General features: G+C 47.3%; 1 protein-coding gene across 6 annotated transcripts in view; it reads left to right on the top strand.

Moving 5' to 3' along the window:
- Positions 1-21,516, top strand: part of MTMR14 (myotubularin related protein 14) — an 86,213-nt gene that overhangs the window by 23,173 nt on the left and 41,524 nt on the right. For all 6 annotated transcript variants that reach the window (XM_084840612.1, XM_084840613.1, XM_084840614.1 and 3 more), the window contains 6 exons: positions 1,986-2,056; positions 3,716-3,790; positions 9,898-9,964; positions 12,831-12,916; positions 15,417-15,493; positions 20,524-20,560. In XM_084840612.1, the coding sequence (XP_084696738.1) occupies positions 1,986-2,056; positions 3,716-3,790; positions 9,898-9,964; positions 12,831-12,916; positions 15,417-15,493; positions 20,524-20,560 (413 nt within the window). The remainder of the gene's footprint in view (positions 1-1,985; positions 2,057-3,715; positions 3,791-9,897; positions 9,965-12,830; positions 12,917-15,416; positions 15,494-20,523; positions 20,561-21,516) is intronic.

The raw sequence follows: 21,516 nt of genomic DNA, 5'->3' as shown, positions 1-21,516 counted from the left end.
GCTTATTATGCCAAATGCATTTCGAGTATAGCAGCCTTCCCTAGCCTGGCTGTTGGGAGTTGTAGTCCAACACATTTGGAGGGTGTCAAGTTGGGGGAGGCTGGAGGAGAGCATTGTCTTCATCAGAGGGACTAGTCACTTGTAGTCTCCTGATCAAGGAGTTCCTTTATCTTTGTTTTTTGTGAGCTGGGAGTGCTTTGCCAAAAGATAATTTTCCTCATTCAGAAGATAAGTGATGACTGCCTCTGACAGTAGGCTGTTGTTGTTTTTGGTCTGCAATCCATGCCGTCCTCTTCCCTCCCACCTCCTCCTCCCATGGGAGCACAGCCAACATCACATCAGAAGTAGATGCTGCTGAAAACTGGCATTGCGTGCTGGGGTAATGTCTGACCGCACCCAGATGCTCCATTGGATCTGGCATCGCTACTCATCTGCCATGCTGGAACTTGGTTCCTTCTCCTCTTCTCTGCCACTTCCAAGGCCTGCCCTGCTGCAGTGAAGTGCAGCCAAAGGAGCAAGGTGCTGCAAAGAAACTCTGGCTAGCAGATACTGACCTGCAAAGTCCATGAAGTCTTAAAACAGTATGGGATGTTCCTGGAGAGGCGCTACATGTGGAAATGAGCACATTGGCGCTCAGCATCTGCTAATGGATGGGAACCCGCAGTGGGAGTGTTCCAGTTAAAGTTGCATCAAGCCATGGGTGAATTTACACTTCCAGAACATGACTCTGACATTGCAAAGTAGTCAGGGGGCTGTGTTTTTTTGAAGAAGACTCTCTGAACTAATCCAGGCAGCACCTGTGTGTCTGTGTATTTGAGAGAATCCGCTTCGAATCAAAATGGCATGACTCTATAAACATCTATTTATTTAGAGTCTTTTTATCCTGCTCCTCAATGAAAAAGGTGCCTGGAGCGGCTTACATATAGTTAGTAAAAGGAGACAGTCCCTGCCTGGAGGCTTACATTCTAAAAAGACATGACATGCAAGGAAAAAGGAATGGGAAGGGAAGAGGAAAAGAAGTAAGTCTTCCAGCAGGGCTGGTGGAATGGCCCTGCTTCTCCCTCTCATCTCCCTCAGTGTAGCCTGGTGGAATGGCTGGTGTTGGTGACTGCTGAGGGAGGTCTTCAGCAGGGCTGGTGGAACTTCCCCCTCCTCTCAGTCGTGTGTGCTCATTTGGCCCAAACTTTCTCTTCCTAGTTGAGCATGTCTGTCACCAAGCGATCTGGCATAGTGCTTCATGTGGAAGCATATGACTGAGAGAGACCCCCCCCCTGCATATCCAGAGAGACAACTTTAAAAATCGGCCATTGTGTTGCAGCAAAAAGCTCAAATGTGCACTCACACTTCACTGTTCAGAGGCATTTTCATATGGCTATATGGGTTTAATGAATAAAACGATCTGGAAGCAAATGCTTTGAAGTATGGGCTGGGGAACTAATATGTCCCAAATTGCATTTGCAGCCATGCGCTTCTCCCCTCCCCGGTTGGCCATACCAGGCAGCCAGAGGAATTGAGGACTTCCGCTGGCATGCCTCGCCCCTGCCAATGAACCCTGCTTCAGAATCTCTTCCTTTTCTGTACCAGCTCAGGGATGGGTACTGGTGGTTAGGAGAGATGTGTGCTGGAGTGAAGTGCACTCTTCCAGGCAGAGCTGAGCATGCTGGCCCTTAAGCCCTTGGCTGGTGTGAGCTTTCAGCAACAAGCCTTCTCTCTTACCAAGTGAGAGCTGCCCATCACAGCTTGCCTGCTCCTAAGTTCCTCGATGCCTTGTGGCCAGAGGGAGCTGTTGCTGTAGATCAGGCTGACTGCTGCTCTAACACCTAATGACAGGCTGGTTCTAGCTCTTGATGTGATCCCCGAGGAGAGACAGAGAGTCCCCTCTGCCTCAAGGTGGGTGGGTGGGATTTCAACTCTGGATCATCTCTAGCTCTGCAGATGCTCATTCATTCATTCCCTCCACCTCCCCCTTTTTTCTCTCCTTGCAGGCTGTGAATTTTTCAAGGAGTACAAAGAGCGGGATTACACGGCTGAAGGGCTTGTTTTTAACTGGAAGCAGGTAGGGGGGGCAAGCTGTGAAGCAGATGGGGGGGAAACTGTTTTGAGTTGGAATGCTTCTAGGTTGGGAAACTCTTAAAATCCATGGACCTTGTTTTTTACTGGAGGCCTAAGCCCCTTGTGTAAGGACCTCCCTGTTGTGTGTGGGTGCTGCTGCAGTTTGCATGCGTACTTTTCAGTGGGAGGCAGGGGAGGGAAAAGCCTCTGGGCTGTATGCTTCCAAAAGGATTTCTCAAAAAGGATTGCCTGACTATCAGTGGTGGAGGAGAAGCAGAGAAGCGACGCAGGGGATGCTGCAGATTCCTGGCCCTCTTGTGGCTGCAAGGGTGGGGCAGGGAGAGACGGTGCTATTAAGGCAGGCATCAGCCTAAACAGACAGCACTGAATCTCCAGGCCAAGGTGCCTGGGCTCATGTGCCTGAGCACACCGCCCTCTGACCTGGAAGCTCTTCCTTCACTCCCTGATATGCAAGGCCTCTGTAGTTTTTACACATGGTGACTGAAAGGAGTTCTTTAACCGCTTGAGGGCAATCATATAGAACATAGTTTTCATATGATTAATGCCCCTGATGCTAGATGTAATATATAGGCTGTTCCCTCCCCGCTCTCAAGTCTTGAGCCCTCCCAGTGTGTTTGTAGTCAAGCAAAGAAGTCGATCTCTAAATAAATAGGCTTTATTATGCAAATTAACAGTCTAGCAGCAATGATTCAGATTACAGGCTTGATGATTCAGATTACAGACTTGATGGTCCTCTGGCAACTTCATGCTAAAATCTCTGATTAAGCTGTCAAAAAACTAAATAGCTTACTTAAAGATCCCTTTGAGGGATGCACAGCTGTAGCAGAGCAAGTTGTTGCAAAACTGATGCCATTCTGCAGCACAGAACTTGAAAAGCTGTCTCAGTCTCGCCCTTAGGGAGGGTCTTCCCTTAGAGACCTTTTGTGATGGGCCATCCTGATAGAATGCCTTACTTTTTTGTGCTGCTCTTCTCTCTTAACTTTATGTCTGATCTGTGGTGACTGTCATGCCCACCTCCTCCCCTTCTGGGACTTGCTGGGCTCCTGCAGAAGCAGAGGTTATGGATGGGCTCTGATCCAACTGATTAGATTCTTCCTTGCCTCTGTCTCCTTGAGGCTCAGGTTCTTCCCCAGACCTTTCTACTGTTCTCCATCTGACTCTGAATCTTCTTCCATGGCTTCTGCAGAGAGTCTGAGCCCAATCCTGACACCTGCCTCCCATAGAAAACAACACTTAGTTCGCAACTGGGAGACATAAGAACGCAGGTAGAAGGTTCCCTCTGTCAAAGCTAGCAAGGCATGTAACACCACACATCACGGTGTTCTCTTCTACAGCTGTGAAGCTCCTGTTGGCCATCCCTTATTTAGGTGCTCAGAAAATTCAGTGCCACGAAAAGTCATTGAGAAGCATAGAGAAGTCATTGGGGAAGATCAAAGATGGCTCTGCCCCTAACGGAAATGGGTATTTTGCATGTTTTCTGACTCACCAGGGCAGCAGTTGGCATAGGGCTCAGCTGGAAGGCATAGATTCCCCTGAAGGAATGCAAGAGTAAAATACTCAATCCTATTTCTAGTACATTTTAAGTATACTTTTGTCACACCATCCTACCAGTGGTGGACTCTGTGTGCCTGTTTCTTTGCAGGATTATGTAGATGCTCCACTCAGCATCCCAGTTTCTCTTACCCAGCCATTGAACATTGACTGGAGCGAGTATCAGGTAAGATGGGCGAGTGGCGTCTTCATGCGGTTTGTTCTTTCTGTTGCCTGCTACCACAAAAGAATGAGGTTTCCTACCTCGTCCCTGGGGTGTGAGACATAGAGGTTTCCACCATAAATTCCTTTGCTCCGGTAGCTATCCTGCATTACAACTTCTTAAAGGGGGATCCATGGATGAGTGCCTAATTCTTGGAGTGCTAAGTAGGTGGTAGCCATCTACAAAACACTCTTTGAATTTGCAAAGTGTTTTATAGTCTGTATCTTGTGTGTCTTTTTTTTCCCTGACAACCTTTTGAGGCCCATCAGCATGATCCCTATCTTCCAAATTGATCTATTTATACCCTGCTGTTCCTCTATAGAGCAGACTTCCCCAACCTGGTGCCCTCCAGGTGTGTTGGACTACAACTCCCAGCATCCCCAGCCAGGCTGAGCTCCCATTTGGGCAGCTCCACCCAGTTTAGCTACAGCAGTAGGACTTTAGCATTTTCCTTCAGGCTATTTTCTGAGCCAAATGAGGTATTAAGGCTGAATGAGTGACTTGCCAAAAGCTGTCCATGTAAGAACCACCCTGCTGAATCAGACAGAGGGTCTGTCCATCTAGTTCAGCATCCTGTTCCCAGTAGCAGCCAGCCAACATCCTGCATACAAGGCACGAAGGGAACAGCCCTCCGCATAGTCTGTCCTCGGCACGTGGTATTCAGAGGTTTGCAGGAACACTATTTCAGATGACTGGGAGAGGTGGACATGGACATTTGCTTAGGATACAATCCTACACAAGTTTAGACAGAAAAAAGTTCCACAACTCCCAGCATTCCCGAGCCAGCCATGCTGCCTGGGGAATGCTGGGAGTTGTAGGACTTCTTTTCTGTTTAAACCTGCATAGGTTTACACCCTTAATCAATTTGTAACCTACTTTTCTATGAGTGATTTTATGTTCTGTACTTAAAAAAAAAAGAGTATAGCGTCAATCTAAGTTTAAAAATGAATAAAAGCACTAACACCTTTCTTGAATATGAAATGCTTATAAAATATAGCAGCAAAAGTATGCATAGTTATCAAAGAAGCAAACCATTAAAAGCCTGCTTAAGTAAGTAGAGTTTCGGTTTTCTTGTCTGGATTAAGCTTAAGCCGCTCTTTGAATAGCATCAGGGTGTAGGCTAGAGGGACAGAGGAAGCTTGGTCAAATGTGGTTTAAAACTCCAGGATGGTGATGGAGAAAAGGGTGCTGTTGTACATCCCCGGAGATGTGACCAGAACTTGGGATCCATGTCTTACATTCTGTCTTGCGGACAATGTCGGGAATGTGCCTAACTGAGCATTGCTGGGATGGTGGTGGCTGGTGGATTACTGAGACATAAATCTTCCCAAATCGGTGTGATCCCTTCTTGTACTGCCTTCTGGGAAACTGGTTCTGCTACGCGTGCATACTTTCTCTCAGTGCTGTTCTGAAATGGACTAAAATATCAAGGCATTTCATGCTCCCATGTGCCCTCTTGCCTTTCATCTAAGATCTCATTCTGCATTCCCTCCGTAACTTTTGTGCGTTATGCTATTTCATAGAATCATAGAATAGTAGGGTTGGAAGGGGCCTACAAGGCCATGGAGTCCAACCCCCTGCTCAATGCAGGAATCCAAATCAGAGCATCCCTGACAAATGGCTGTCCAGCCTCGTCTTGAAGGCCTCCAGTGTGGGAGAGCCCACCACCTCCCCAGGTAATTGGTTCCATTGTCGTATTGCTCTTACAGTCAGGAAGTTTTTCCTGATGTTCAATCGGAATCTGGCTTCCTGTAACTTGAGCCCATTATTCCATGTCCTCCACTCTGGGATGATCAAGAAGAGATCCTGGCCTTCTCTGTGACAACCTTTCAAGTACTTGAAGAGTGCTATCATATCTCCCCTCAGTCTTCTCTTCTCAAGGCTAAACATGCCCAGTTCTTTCAGTCTCTCTTCATAGGGCTTTGTTTCCAGTCCCCTGATCATCTTTGTTGCCCTCCTCTGAACCCTCTCCAGTTTGTCTGCATCCTTCTTCAAGTGTGGTGCCCAGAACTGGACACAGTACTCCAGATGAGGCCTAACCAGTGCTGAGTAGAGGGGAACTAGTACTTCCAGGGATTTGGAAGCGATGCTTCTATGAATGCAGCCCAAAATAGCATTTGCCTTTTTTGCAGCCACATCACATTGTTGGCTCATATTCAGCTTATGATCGACAACAATTCCAAGATCCTTCTCGCTTGTAGTGTGGTTGAGCCACGTATCCCCCATCTTGTAACTGTGCATTTGGTTTCTTTTTGGTTCATGCTTAACTCATCCTAACACGCCCATATCTCTTACCAGCCCTCTCTGCCACCTCCCTTACATGCACATCCTTGATGTCTGGAAGTCCTCAAGCAAGGTGTGCTTTTATTTCTGCCCTAGACCTTCTTCTTTAAAACTGGTTTCTTCCGCTTAGCCTTCCCTTCTCTAGTGCTCCCAAGAAAAGGGCTACCGAAGGGCTCACGGGTGTCTGGTAAGGAAGGTGTGAGTTCTGACATGCCCATTTCCCAGAACATGCCCAGCTGCCCCTTCTTGAAGGGGAGGGAGGAAGGTCCAGGAAGAGAAGTGAATGACTAGGCAGCCGCAGTGCTTGGCGGATTGCATCCCCTGATCACAGAAGAACGATGTATGGTATAACATCCAACACACACAGGGTGGTGTCTCTGTGAGGTACTGAACATCTGCCGACAGCAAAGCAACGGCTGTAGCATCACGCTGGTGCCCTGCAATTTCACCTCGATTCTGCCAAGCGTGGCTGGCCATTAATTGCATTTTTGAGTACGTCCTTGCCAGCGAGAGCTTCATGGAGGAATGTCAGTCACTTCCTTTCAATTCCTCAGCTAGCACTTGGTGGAGGAGGGAAGATCCCCCCCCCCCCCGGCCTTAAAACCTCTAGATACTCTGGGCAGGATTGAACTGGTGTAAGATAATCTTGATTTGAATATACAGCTTGTAATTTATACTTTTTAGGTAAGCAAAACAAGGGTTTGTTGTCGGAGCTGAATTGTGGAGGAGGAGATGGGTTTTGGGGGAAATTTATGGCAAAGAGCAGGCCTGGTGTCAGCACACAGCACCCTTGGCCAAATGCCAGGGCCCCAGCTCCCTGGCAGGGACCACCACTGACACCTGTCCAGGGCCCCCTTTATTCTGGTGCAGCTGCCACCATTCAAATTTCCCACAATGCCCCTGAAACAGTGTTGTCCCAGGTCATTGTGGGAGATTTAATAGTGACAGCTGCCTGGCATTGGTCAGAGAGCTGCTGCTGCTGTTGACTGCTGCCACCATGAGATCAGCCCAAGTGGGCCCATGCCAGGAGGCCCCTTGCCATGGGCCCTGTCAAGCCTGGAGCTAGCCCTGCACAAGAGCACCACCGCTGGGGCCGGGGCTAGATAGTGGGGCAAGAAAATATAGGCAGAAATCAAGTTGCAGCCCTTGGGCACCATGCTGGAGCAACTGTGGTATCCCAATCACGCTGCAGACCTTGGCGATGAGCACTATAAGCTTCAGTTTACTTCTTTTTTTTAAGAAGTGTGCCTCCAGTATATAAAACTTTGCAGTGGTTTGCCAGTTCTGTCTTTTACCACAGTGGTCCCCAACCTTTTTGGCACCAGGGACCAGTCTCGTGGAAGACCATTTTTCCACGGACCCGGGGGGATGGTTTTGCTGGCGGACTTCCAGCCGCTGGGACGCAAATGGCGCCCATGTAGCGGACGCCATTTGCGTCCCTGTTCTTTGCAGTAATAGGCTACGTAAAGATTTACGTAGCCTATTACTTGAAGAACAGGGACGCAAATGGCATCCGCTACGTGGGCGCCATTTGCGTCCCAGCGGCCGGAAGTCCGCCAGTGGCTGGAGCTAGCCAGCAGCTCGGTGGACTCGCCACAGAGCGGAGCCAGCTGGGGCTGGCGAGGATTCGGGGGGGGGGGGCAGATTGCCTCCCCCCCGCGGACCCAAGGTAAGGGGGTTTCGCACACCCGTACTGCGGCCCGGTTCCTAACAGGCCACGGACCAGGACCGGTCCACGGACCGGGGGTTGGGGACCCCTGTTTAAACTACCCCACTAGAAACATCTTTCCTTCTGTGCAGCTAACTGTGTGATCCAACATGGAAAGCAAGGAGGAAAAGGAAACACTTTGCTCTCTCTTTGGCCAAAGCAGGCTTTCTTTTCCTGAACCTGACTGATCCACTGTCTGTCTCTTAGTCCTTTTGAGTCACCTCTGAGTAGTACGTGAAAGGATGTGAGCCTGGGGTGGCATTGTCAAGTTAACAATCATCAGTGGGCTTGGAGTCCCCTCTCCCTCCTGTCTTGCTGCTGGGAACTGGAGGTTGCTAAGCCAATCACAGGCCAGTTGCTAAAAGTGGGTTAGGACTCGGCAGATAGCTCAGTGGGATCATTCCAAGACAAGTTCCTTGTGAAACGTCTGTCCCAGCCACACCAATTAAGGTGATGTGTGCTGTTCCCAGGGGAGGGGAGGGGAGGGGAGGGCAGCCTTACTTTTGCTTGCTCTTCCCAGCCCTCCTTTTATCTTGCCTACGAGCACTGTGCCCTGTTTCTGCAGTGAAGCTCTCATTGACTTTGCTTCCCGTTTTTGGGGGCCTTGCGGAAGTGGGTCGGGACCCAGCAGGGTATTTATAGGCTCTAATCTGTCATTCAGAATGTGCTCTGCTGTTGGCCTGTGGAGTGATTTTTCTCTGCATTAGGGGTCATGAACGCACTGTGATTCTGTGGAACTAAATTCTCCTGAACAATTGAGTAATGAGTCGGAAATGGAAGTTCTGTTCCCTTCTCCTTCTCATCCTCTTCCCCAGTTTCTTTTGGGATATTGGTGGGTTCTGGGGTTTTTTTACAACTTACCAAGGTTCTGTGTTTAAAATCCCTCAAAATCTTTAAAATCTTTCAGCCCGAGGGCCAAATTCCATTTTGGAGAAGCTTGCAGGGGCCACATTCCATTAGTGAGCAGGACCAAAGGTAAAGGGAGCAGGGCCAAAGGCAAAGAGGGCAGGGCCAAATGTAGCTTAAAGCTCTTCCTGCCAGTAAACAAGCCTTATTAGATGGATTTCATACTTTTAGAATGGGGGAAAGCTGCACAATTGTGGGGAAACCACCAAACGATCTGCAGTTGGGGGAAGAGAAAAGGCTGGATTTGGCTCCCAGACCTGAGATTCCACAGCCCTGTAATAAGGCCTTACAGTGTGGAATAGTGGATAGAATTTTGACTTGGCTTGGGAGACTTAAATTCAAATCGCTGCTAAGACATGGGAGACTTACTGGGTGTAAGGATAAAATAGGTCAACACCGGCTGCCACCACAAACGGAGGTACATGGAGAAAGGGCAGGATGCAAAAGTGATAGATGTATTCAAGCTGCAAAACCTGGAACCCTGCATGATTTTAGACAAGGAAAAGGGTGTTGTTCTTGTTGTTGTTGTTTGTGGGGATCCATGAAAGAGGGCATAGAGAAGACTAGAGGAGTGTGAAGATCATCTCTGGCAGCTAGAAGGCCTATTTGGACATATTCTGGTTCCTGAGCCTTCTGCAGAAATGTCTTGTCTTCACAACCATGAGGGCCAGAAACTTGTTGTTGTTTTAATTAAACAAAATCTGATCCCTTTTTGCAGTTCAAATCTTGCAGATTTCTAGATGTGCATGTCAGTAGCTGTATTGCGAACATCTTTGATCTACCTTTGCCTTTTCCAAAGTAGCCTTTTTGTTCTTAACTTGTATTATGACGTAGCCTGCCCTTTCTCCCTGCCCCTCCCCTCCCTTGTGATCCCATGGGTACGACGTCTGTTGTTGCTTATCTGAATTGGGCACTTGCACGTGGGGAGGGTTGGAGGTCAACGCTAAAAACAAAGAGCTGAAGAAGCAAGGGGGCTCATCCACCGAGGGGAGAGTGGGGTGGCTCTGCAGCCTCCATTTCTTGATGGGTACCCATCTTCCCTAACCACCTCTTGGTGAGAGAACAAAATGTGGAAGGTGTAGCAGGTAATGAACAGAGATGGCATCCTTCTGAGAACAGCTCTATAACTGGTGGGTATCGGTTCATCTCTCCTGCTCTCTTCTCTCCTTTGCAGAGCTGGGACCTTGTGCACCAGACACAGAACTACCTGAAGCTTCTGATCTCCATTATCAATGGCGACGGTGAGATTCTCTTCTTGCTATGGAGGGGGAAAACATTGGGGTTGGGGTTTTTTACCTTTTGTGACTGCCTCCTTAGTGATTATTTTTAGAACCTGGCTAACATTGGAGAGTCAGGCATGGGAATTGTAACCCCCCTCCCCCAAGTTGATCCCTGTGTGTGTCAGGGTCGGGGAAGATTGACTGCCAGTGCAAAGGACTTCTTCATATACATTTTAACCGGCTAAAGGGCTCCATTATCTTGGTCACCTTGGTGTAGTGCTTCCCATTGCCCTGCAAGTCTTTTTGGAACTCCAGGCAAGCTTTTTTTCCTCCTTTGGCTTAATAGGCACAGACACTCAATGTCCCTGCCTTTAGAGGCCTCTTCTTTGATTTGCCTTGCCAAATTAACTCTAGATGCCTTTTTAGCCTATACTCCTAGCCACACTGCCCTTGGATCAGTTACCACTGATCTCCTAGTCAGGACTGAGTGTATTCTGTTAAACTTTTAACAATCTGATACATTTTATTTATTTTATTTCTTACATTTACACCCCGCCTTTTCCTCCAGGTAGCCCATGGCAACATACATGATCCTCCTCTGCATTTTATCCTCACAACAGCCCTGTGAGGTAGGTTAGGCTGAGAGTTGGTGACTGTCCTTAAGTCACCCAGTGAGATTAGAACCTGGATCTTCTGAGTCCCAGTCCAACACTCTAATCACTACACCGCACTGGCTCTACAAAGCGCATCAAAACAAATACATTTTACCTATTTGCTTGCTTTGCCTATTTATTTCTCAGTTTTTGTTGATCCAGGGGATAAATGTGTTATACATCGTATATGGCATAGTAGAGGATAGGGTTCAAGTCCTTGTGTGCATTCTCCCCCCCTCGATTTCTGAAATGTTGCTAGATATTGCCCCCATTAACACTTCCTCAAGCTTCACTGTGGGGCAAGATGGGTGTTCAGGAATTTAATTTTAAAAACAAATTTTCCTGCAGTGAGATGCTGTCTTGCTCAGTGTGCCCATGGCTAATGATCGTGGGATGGACATGGTCGTGGCTATTGCTGTAAGCTTTATACTTGGCCATCTAGCTCCCTCTCTCTGGCTCTGGTTATTCTAAGGCAGAGGTGGGTACATGCGGCCTCCTGTATTATTTTCTGGCCTCTGCCACTGAGTATGGTTGTGGCAAAAAATAAAAATGGTGGGTTGCTGCTGAAATTTGTCAGAAAACTGCTACAGAGCCTTAGAAAGTGGAAATTTTGCTTGTTTTCAAGCTAAATTTGGCCTGCCTAAGACTCTGTAGCGGTTTGCTGCCATTTGGGGCAGGTGGCGGGGGCAGGTGGCGGTGGCAGGTGTATGGCATGTGGGGGTGGGACTCCGAAGGTTCCAAAGTGGCACCTTGAACCCACCCGGGACCTTTTCTAGCTCAGTCCTGTAGTACACAGTGGAAAGTGCTGAAATGTGCCTAAGAAGTCTTCCCCAGTGCCCTCTGGATTGGTTGTACTACAACTCCCATCACCCCCAGCTAGCATGAACTTAGAAGATGGATGGATACCATTCTTTTCCTTCTTCCATCCAAATCTCCTAAATAATAGCCATGGAGGCACTTGGTTTTGATAGCCTTCTATCGGGCTCAAGCATAAAATAATAACATAAGTTCAATGAGCGTGGGGTGGAATGGGACATTGGAGCACATGGTTTTAGAATGCTTGCATCACTCTTTTAAAAATCAGTCCAGATAAGAAGAGAGTAATTCTTCTTGGAAAACACTTAGGCTCAGACTCTGGCAGATCTCCCGGGAGTGGTGGAAGGGTGTTCCATCGTTCCACCCACATTTAGCAAGTTTATTTATTACTATTTAGTGTATTTTAATTCCTCTTTTCAGGCATTTATTTTTCTCCCAGAGCAGATCACATCAATAAAAGGGAGAGAGAGAGAGATGGGCCCAGCTTTCAGGCTTACACAAGGGAAAGGAGAGTTGGAGGGAAAAGGTAGAAGGAGGGAGATTGGTTCTTCAAGGCCTGAACAAAGTAGTGAAATGTAACGGGGCATTTATATCCAGATTGAGGGAGGCTGATCCTCCCCTGCTGGTATTCCTTCATTGAATGGCAATTGGTGGTTCCTGCTCCTTTGGCTGATGGATGGGGCCAGAGTGCTCCTTCCCTTTGTTTCTGCATTCCTAGGGCGACAGGCAGCTGGAGGAACCACATGTTCTGGCAGAGAGGGGAGAAGCAAGCTCTCTGCAGCTCCTCCTTTTCTGGCCAGTGGATAGGCCAGGTTGATTTCCCCCTTGCCTTGATGCTGTTCTTGGGAAAGAGAGGTTGCGGCCTCCCAGTGGTTCGAGGTCCCCTGGATGATGGGAGAAGCCAGAGCATGCTTCCCTCCTGCTCTCCAGTCCCAAGGCGCACGCAGGCACAAATAACCCGCAGCACTGGCTTTTCATCTGATGCTCTGGGTATCCCATTGCAAGGGTTTATCCTTGGTTAACTTGCCCTGAGGAGACCCCCTGTGAAATTAGTCTGGCCTGGGGTGGATTCAAAGCCCATAGTGGGAACAGGAGGATGCAGTAAGCTACTTGGATGAAGGGATATGCAGTAACTTTTTAGGCAGCTGCAATGTACAACTAACCCTCTGTTGACGTGAGACTTTTCCCCCTAATTCCCCCTGCCCCCGCTTGGTATAGTCTCTTGTCTCCTCTGCCTTGCAGAGACTGTGCCTGGAGAATGCTCTGCCTCAAGCAGCTGGCCTAGCATATGCCATTTCCTCCCCTGGGGGCTAACCGAGGCCTCGGTACTGTGGGGGTCTTTTTATCCTGAATGCCATACGAGTAACGCGGCTTTTTCCCCTCTGCTTTTGCTTTCCTTTCCTTCCGGCTCAGCACAGATGACAGTGGGCTCCTGGTACACTGCATATCCGGCTGGGACAGGACGCCTCTCTTCATCTCCCTCCTGCGCCTCTCCCTGTGGGCTGTGAGTACCAGTGGGCACATCGCCTTGCCTGGGGCATGCATGAGGGGTGCAGCTGGGGCATGCACGAGGGGTCACTCCCCCCACCCCACGACCAGATAGGCGAAAGCAAGTCCTCCGGGCTGTTTTGTTGTTGTTGTTGTATTCTTTAAAAAACACATGGTTCTGCTAGTGGAAAACGCAAATTCTGGATGTAACATTACTAGGCCTCTTTCTGTATTACTTGCAAACTTTGGAAAGTGCAGTGGCTTGCAGAGCTGGGGCTGTTGCTGGGGCTGTTGTTGTTCCACTGTTTCATTCGGGAGGAAGATGGAGCTTTATGGGAACTGGAGCTGGCTTTGGAGACTGGGGGCTGTGTGGGGGAGTGGGGAGAAAATGAGACAACATGAGTTGCATTAAATCTAAAACTTTCCCTCCATAGTTACCACAGCCTCTCTACAGGGTCAGTTCCAGAGGGGCAGGGAGATTAGGTTGGGCATTTGTTGCTGCCTCCAGAGCAGCAAAAGACCTGCCGCCCCCAAAGCACTTCCATTTTTGACTTGTAGGCCAGGGGCAAAGTGACGTGTCTCTTCCAGAGTAAGGAGGTCTGCTGAGGAGGGTCCCCTAAATCTTGGAACTGAACTCTTCCCCCATCTGATTTTCTAGAGCAGAATTCCCCAACCTGGTGCCTTCCAGATATTTTGGATCACAACTCCCAGAATTCCCAACCATTGGTCATGGTGGCTTGGGCTGATGGGAGCTGAAGTCCAAAACATCTGTTGCCAGGCTGGGGGAAGGCTGATCTAGGCAGTGTAGGAGAAACTGACTGCATTTTCACACACACACCCCTGAGACCTTAGACATCTATCTATTTTTTTTTTTTAACAAAAGCTGAAATTCTGGTGGTTCTCTGGTCCATATCCCTCAATGTTCCTCATTGTGGGGGGCATGTGCTTTTAAACATTTTGTTGCAGGTGTCTTGCTTTTTCTTGCTCTGTAAAATCTCTCTTCTCTTTGCCTGCACTTTAACATTTGAAGAGAATACATGCTTCCTTCTTTTCCAGAGCATCAGGTCCTTCAGTCAATACAAAGGCACTTGCAAAGTTATGCAGCAGAATTTCTGGTCATACCTAAGTTGGAAACACCAAGTGTACGTCAGTTACTACCAGATGCTTTTAATTACTACAGGATTAGTTTGCTGCATAATCCGGTCCATACCAGGGTGGAATTGGGGGGTGGGGTGCTGCCTAGTTGTTTTAAAGCGTAGGCCCATCCTACCTAGTTTTCATCTTGTGGTCTCATTATTTAACTTTTTACTTGTGTTAGGTTAACTAAAAACAACAGAAATATTTAGACAATTACATTTCACTAGTGGACTCCATCTGTACAATGGGTATATTTTTCTAGCCTGGCTGCTAAAGACAGGCTAGAAAAATTTACCCATGGAGAGCACTAGATTGGGGAAAGCTGTAGTCCATACATGCACGTTATATATTTTGTGACTTGATCTGTAGTCTGTGTATGAGATCATGTGCTTAAGTTATTGGCTCTGTGCATATTTCTTGTGGCACACTGTACTGGTCTGGATTTTGGTAATAGATTTGAAGGCTTACTTTCTTGAGTTAAAATTCCACCCCTCATCCATGCAAATTTCAATACCCCCTTGAACTGAAGACATAGGTAGCTTGGTGTTTCTTACTCTGCAGCGGGACCAAATTCTGCTCACTTAAATCACTAGTAAAGACTGGGATGTCACGGAATGCAGGAAGCAGCTCTGGATGACAAGTTATAAGGAGGGCTGACGAGCTGTGAAAGGATGCAGGCTGACTGCCTCTTAGTCCTGCTTCGGATGACACCACAGCCCACCATGGGGTGCCACAGTGCATGTCATCCACCGTTATAAATATGCAAGCCCCAGCCGGGGGTTGCCATGGCTTGTCGTGTTGTCTGAACCTGGACAGTGGGGGTTATTTAGGCTTAAACAACCCTCACATGACCATGGTCTGTTTTAGGGTTATGCGAGGCTTGTTTAACTCTCAAATAACCCCTGCTGCCTGGGTTCGGACAACACAACAAGCCATGGCAACCCCTGGACAGGGCTTGCATTTTCATAAAGACAGCTGGCATGCAGTGCAGCTCCTCACAGGTAAATTAACCCACACTGGGCTGTCGTGTCGTGCAAACTGACCCTTAATAACTAGGTGTCAAATGTATCCCATGCTGTTTGCAAGCATTACAGAACCCTCTCCATAATATTGAGGACTAGAAGCTTTTAAAAATGAACTTTAAACATGGGGGTGGGGGTATCTCACTGTCCAGATTATCTGCTGCACAGTTTATGGCAGCATATGCAGCTTTGGAGAAAAGAGAATGCACGGCTTCATGAATCACTTTCGTATTGACTTAAGAAACCATGTCTCCGTTATCAGCACAATGCCCTAGGGCCAATCTATGATGGGGAAAACGCAGGACAGGGAATCGTTGTAATATATGATGCATGATCAGTCTTTCCTTCCTTACTTAGGATGGGCTGATCCACGCATCCCTGGAACCTGCAGAGATTCTTTACCTGACCGTGGCCTACGACTGGTTCCTCTTTGGGTAGGCCTACTGGAGACTGGCCCTGCCTTAACCGGGGGGGAGGGGGGGACGGGACGGGGGGAACAGGACGTGGGACCATTGCCAGGGCTGCTTAATGCCAAGTTTCTTAATCAGTTTGCACTTGGGTCTCCCCTTCTAAGCTTGCCTTATCGCGCACCAGCCATCTGTTCTGCAGATGAGCTTATGAAGATCCTTGCACATAGAGGGTGTGTGTGTGGTTTGCAGCTGTGAGTGAAGATCTGTGGATTGGTTCACTGATCAAATATACTGGCACTGGAAGAGAAGAGGGGGATGTCTCTGACCCGCCTCTTCTTAAAAGCACACATAGGGAAACATCATTTAAAGCTGCCAATCAGAGTTCTGTCCTTCAAATCATGTTGCAATTGTGTGACGGGAGGGTGGGAGGTGGAAAGCAGTGACCCCTCCTCAAATCCAGCATTCCCTGGAATGTAAGGTCAATGAATCAAGGTAAGCTGGAGGTGGTCAAACATGAGATGGCAAGATTGAACATTGACATCTTGGGAATCAGCGAACTAAAATGGACAAACATGGGCGAATTTAATTCAGGTGACCATCATATCTACTACTGTGGGCAAGAATCCCTTAGAAAAAATGGAGTAGCACTCATAGTCAACAAAAGAGTGGGAAAAGCAGTACTGGGGTACAATCTCAAAAACAATAGAATGATCTCAGTACGAATCCAAGGCAAACCATTCAGCATCACAGTAATTCAAGTCTATGCCCCAACCAGTGATGCCGAAGAAGCTGAGGTTGATCGGTTCTATGAAGACCTACAACACCTTCTAGAACTAACACCAAAAAAAGATGTCCTTTTCATCATAGGGGATTGGAATGCTAAAGTAGGAAGTCAAGAAATCACCAGGATAACAGGCAAGCATGGCCTTGGTGTACAAAATGAAGCAGGACAAAGGCTAATAGAGTTTTGCCAAGAGAACACGCTGATCATAGCAAACACTCTTTTCCAACAGCACAAGAAGCGACTGTACACATGGACATCACCAGATGGTCAATATGGAAATCAGATTGATTATGTCCTTTGCAGCCAAAGATGGAGAAGCTCTATACAGTCAGTAAAAACAAGACCTGGAGCTGACTGTGGCTCAGATCATGAGCTTCTTGTTGCAAAATTTTGGCTTAAATTGAAGAATGTAGGGAAAACCACTAAACCATTCAGGACAGAATGGGAAAGACTAGAACAACAGAATGGGAAAGACTAGAGATCTCTTCAAGAAAATCGGAGATCTCAAGGGAACGTTTTGTGCAAAGACGGGCATGATAAAGGACAAAGAAGGCAGGGACCTAGCAGAAGCAGATGTCATTAAGAAGAGGTGGAAAGAATACACAGAAGAACTATACAGGAAAGATCTTAATGTCCCTGATAGCCATGGTAGTGTGGTCACTGAACCTGAGCCGGACGTCCTAGAGAGTGAAGTCAAGTGGGCCTTAGGAAGCATTACTAACAACAAAGCTAGCAGAGATGACAGTATTCCAGCTGAGCTATTTAAGATCCTAAAAGATGATGCTGTTAAAGTGCTGCACTCAATATGCCAACAAATTTGGAACACTCAAGAGTGGCCACAAGACTGGAAAAGGTCAGTTTACATTCCAATTCCAAAGAAGGGCAATGCCAAAGAGCATTCAAACTACCGCACAATTGCACTCATTTCACATACCAGCAAGGTTATGCTCAAAATCCTACAAGCTAAGCTTCAGCAGTATGTGAACTGAGAACTACCGGAAGTACAAGTGGGGTTTCGAAGAGGCAGAGGAACTAGAGATCAAATCGCCAACATTTGCTGGATCATGGAGAAAGCAAGAGAATTCCAGAAAAACGTCTATTTCTGCTTCATTGACTACGCTAAAGCCTTTGATTGTGTGGATCGCAACAAACTCTGGCAAATTCTTAAAGAGATGGGAGTACCAGACCACCTTACCTGTCTCCTGAGAAACCTGTACAAGGGCCAAGAAGCAACAGTAAGAACCGGACATGGAACGACCGATTGGTTCAAAATTGGGAAAGGAGTACGACAAGGCTGCATATTGTCACCCTGCTAATTAACTTATATGCAGAGTACATCATGAGAAACGCCGGGTTGGATGAATCACAGGTCGGAATTAAGATTGCCGGGAGAATTATCAACAACCTCCGATATGCAGACGATACCACCCTAATGGCAGAAAGCAAAGAGGATCTAAAGAGCCTCTTGCTGAGGGTGAAAGTGGAGAGTGCAAAAGCTGGCTTGAAACTCAACATTAAAAAAACGAAGATCATGGCATCTGGCCCCATCACTTCCTGGCATATAGAAGGGGAAGAAATGGAAGCTGTGACAGATTTTATTTTCTTGGGCTCCAAGATCACTGCAGACGGTGACTGTAGCCATGAAATTAAAAGACGCTTGCTCCTTGGGAGGAAAGCTATGGCCAACCTAGACAGCATAGTAAGAAGCAGAGACATCACCTTGCCGACAAAGGTCCGTCTAATCAAAGCTATGGTTTTCCCAGTAGTAACGTATGGCTGTGAGAGCGGGACTATAAGGAAGGCTGAGCGCCGAAGAATGGATGCTTTCGAACTGTGGTGCTGGAGAAGACTCTTACGAGTCCCCTGGACTGCAAGGAGGTCCAATCAGTCAATCCTAAAGGAAATCAACCCTGACTGCTCATTGGAAGGACAGATACTGAAGCTGAAGCTCCAATATTTTGGCCACCTAATGCGAAGAGAAAACTCCCTGGAAAAGACCCTGATGCTGGGAAAGACTGAAGGCAAAAGGAGAAGGGGACGGCAGAGGATGAGATGGCTAGATAGCATCACCGATGCAATGAACATGGACTTGAGCACACTCTGGGAGAGAGCGGAGGACAGGAAGGCCTGGCGTGCTATGGTCCATGGGGTCACGAAGAGTTGGACACGACTGAACGACTGAACAAGGGTGGGAGGTGGAGAGCAGTGGCCCCTCCTCAAATCCAGCATTGATTAGTTGGGATCCTTTGATTTCCGCACTGGGAAGCATCCTTTGCTCCATCCTAGTGGGGAAGAAAATCCTGTCTCAAGATCTCTCAAGGGCTATTTGCACTCCCAGCCCCTCCAGTTGTCCAGAGACTGGGAGCTTGGCCCACAGACTGACAACCTAGGGCTTAATCTGTGTCTCTTTCATTATTTTATTTTGTAATAAAGTTAACAAAATTAAGGCAACAAGAAGAAGAACGTACGTAATAATAAATCAAGATCACTGAAAAACAAAGGAATTCACTACTTATAATTCTTAGTAACTGATATGCTTGTGGAACAACTGCAGTAGAATGGCCTAAGTAGGAGCTCAATACCAAATGAAAGAGTAAAAATACAATGTATACACAGCATATAAAAGGAGCGTGTATGAGTATATGTTATTTTGTGTGTTGTTGTTCAGTCGTTCAGTCGTGTCCGACTCTTCGTGACCCCATGGACCATAGCACGCCAGGCCTTCCTGTCCTGCGCTGTCTCCCAGAGTGTACTCAAGTCCATATTCATTGCATCGGTGATGCTATCTAGCCATCTCATCCTCTGCCGTCCCCTTCTCCTTTTGCCTTCAGTCTTTCCCAGCATCAGGGTCTTTTCCAGAGAGTTTTCTCTTTGCATTAGGTGGCCAAAATATTTGAGCTTCAGCTTCATTATCTGTCCTTCCAATGAGCAGTCAGGGTTGATTTCCTTTAGGACTGACTGATTTGACCTCCTTGCAGTCCAGGGGACTCGTAAGAGTCTTCTCCAGCACCACAGTTCGAAAGCATCAATTCTTCAGCGCTCAGCCTTCCTTATAGTCCCGCTCTCACAGCCATACATTACTACTGGGAAAACCATAGCTTTGATTAGACGGACCTTTGTCAGCAAGGTGATGTCTCTACTTCTTACTATGCTGTCTAGGTTTGCCATAGCTTTCCTCCCAAGGAGCAAACGTCTTTTAATTTCATGGCTACAGTCACCGTCTGCGGTGATCTTGGAGCCCAAGAAAATAAAATCTGTCACAGCTTCCATTTCTTCCCCTTCTATATGCCAGGAAATGATGGGGCCAGATGCCATGATCTTAGTTTTTTTAATGTTGAGTTTCAAACCAGCTTTTGCACTCTCCTCTTTCACCCTCAACAAGAGGCTCTTTAGATACAGTTCCAACTGTACTTGGTTGGAATTTGATCAAAAGTTTGATGAGCTTCAGCATAGAAAATAAATGGAAACCATGGTGCCATAAAATCTTTCTTAAAATTGGGATTCCTTGCTTGCTGCATTTGCTGAGTAAATGTATACATAGTCACAGTCTCCCAAATTTTATCAACCCACTGCTCTTTATTTTGGTTGCTTTGGATACTTCCAATTACATGCTATATTTGGCTTTGCAACTGTATACAATTGCTTAAGAATTCTCTTTCTGAATTCCAGTTATCCTAGAATTGAGATAGTCTAGTCTGTAGAAACATGGTGCGGGATACCTTAATCATATTACATCTGCTTTGAAAGGCCTGCATGGTTGCCAATTGTTTTCCAAGTGCAATTTGTTGGTTTTAACCTTTAAAGCTCTAAACTGCTTAGGACTTGGCTATCTAAGGGACCACTATGAACCTTCCCCAGGTATTAAGATGCACAGGAGAAGCCTTTTTAAGAGCACCATTACCCACAGAGGCCTGCTTGTTGGGTTAGTGTGAAAGGGCGTTCTCCTGTGTTGCCCCCAAACTCTGGCATGTGCTCACTAAAGAACTATGATCGGCCCCTGCTCTCTGGCCTTTTAGAAAGGGTGTGAAGACTCCTTTCTTCAATTTAACCTTTTGAAATATCTAGCTTTTACTGATTGTAATGTTTTTATTGTTTTCAAGTTTTATTGTTTTAAATTGTTGTACACCGCCTTGATGGCTTTTTAGCAGATCAGGTGGTCAATAAATGTTAACAATAAATAACATTATAAATGTTTTTTTTTAATAAATAACATTGAGACCTGTATGGGAAAGTGCTTGGCTGATACTGATTTTTCCTCCTTTTCTTGCAGGCATATGTTAGTGGATCGGCTCAGCAAAGGGGAGGAGGTGAGTGTCTTTGGGGGCAATCTGGGAGTAGTGCCAAGCAGCAGTGGTGTCTGAGTCACACTGCAGATGCTGTACTGCCCTGCATGTGTGTCTGTACAGGTGAGAGAATAGTCAACTGGCATGCAGTGGCATACTCCCTCTATTAATGACTGCTAGTCATGATGGCTATATGTTGCCTCCAGGATCAGGGGCAGTGTACCAGTTGCTGGGGAATACAAGTGGGAGGGTGCTGCTATTGCGCTCATGTCCTGCTTGTGGGCTTCCAGTGGGGCAGCTGGTTGGCCACTGTGAGAACAGAATGCTGAACTACATCGGCCTTTGGTCTGATCCAGCAGAGCTCTTGTGGTGTTCCCCTGTTCTCTGAACAGGAGGTTCTATTTTAGCTGTCATGGCTATTAGCCTGAGATTAGAAGAGAGCGCCTGCATCCTTTGCTTAACATTTGGTTTTAGGTTTTGCATGGAATCGCTTTTGCAAGGATTTGGAAAGGAGGCAGTAGGGGATGAGGAGACCTGGAAGAGGGGCAAGAATACCAGCCTCAGGAAAGGGAGTGGGAGTTGTGCATGGTACTAGAACTACGCTCCCTAATGGCTAGAGACCCACCTGTGCACCCCTGGCCAGGCTCTATAATTTGGCCTCTTAAATTCCAGGATGCTGAAGGGATTTGTGGTCATGTGGGTTTGTAGACCCTCTGGTCAAGGTTTTTGTTGTCCATCTTGACTTGAGTACTTGCACCACCATGCCATGCCTATGTCTAATCTTTATTCATATTGGCTGTGTGTGTGGTGTGTGTGTTTTGAGGGGGTGGCATTGACTCTTTCCCTTCTTCCATACACTACCCAGGCTTGGCTAGCAGGTGGCTGAGGCCCCAGAAGGGTTGGCTAATGAGGGGCTGTCGTCAAGATAGGGTGGTGGTGACAGCTCCCTCCCCTGGGCCTGGGCCCTGCAGAGATGAAGG

This window comes from Heloderma suspectum, chromosome 2, assembly GCF_057233095.1.
Source record: "Heloderma suspectum isolate Gila_16-S chromosome 2, 16-S_ref, whole genome shotgun sequence".
Lineage (NCBI taxonomy): Eukaryota > Metazoa > Chordata > Lepidosauria > Squamata > Helodermatidae > Heloderma > Heloderma suspectum.
Note: the sequence above shows the minus strand (reverse complement) of the source record. Positions and strands in the feature narration are given on the sequence as shown.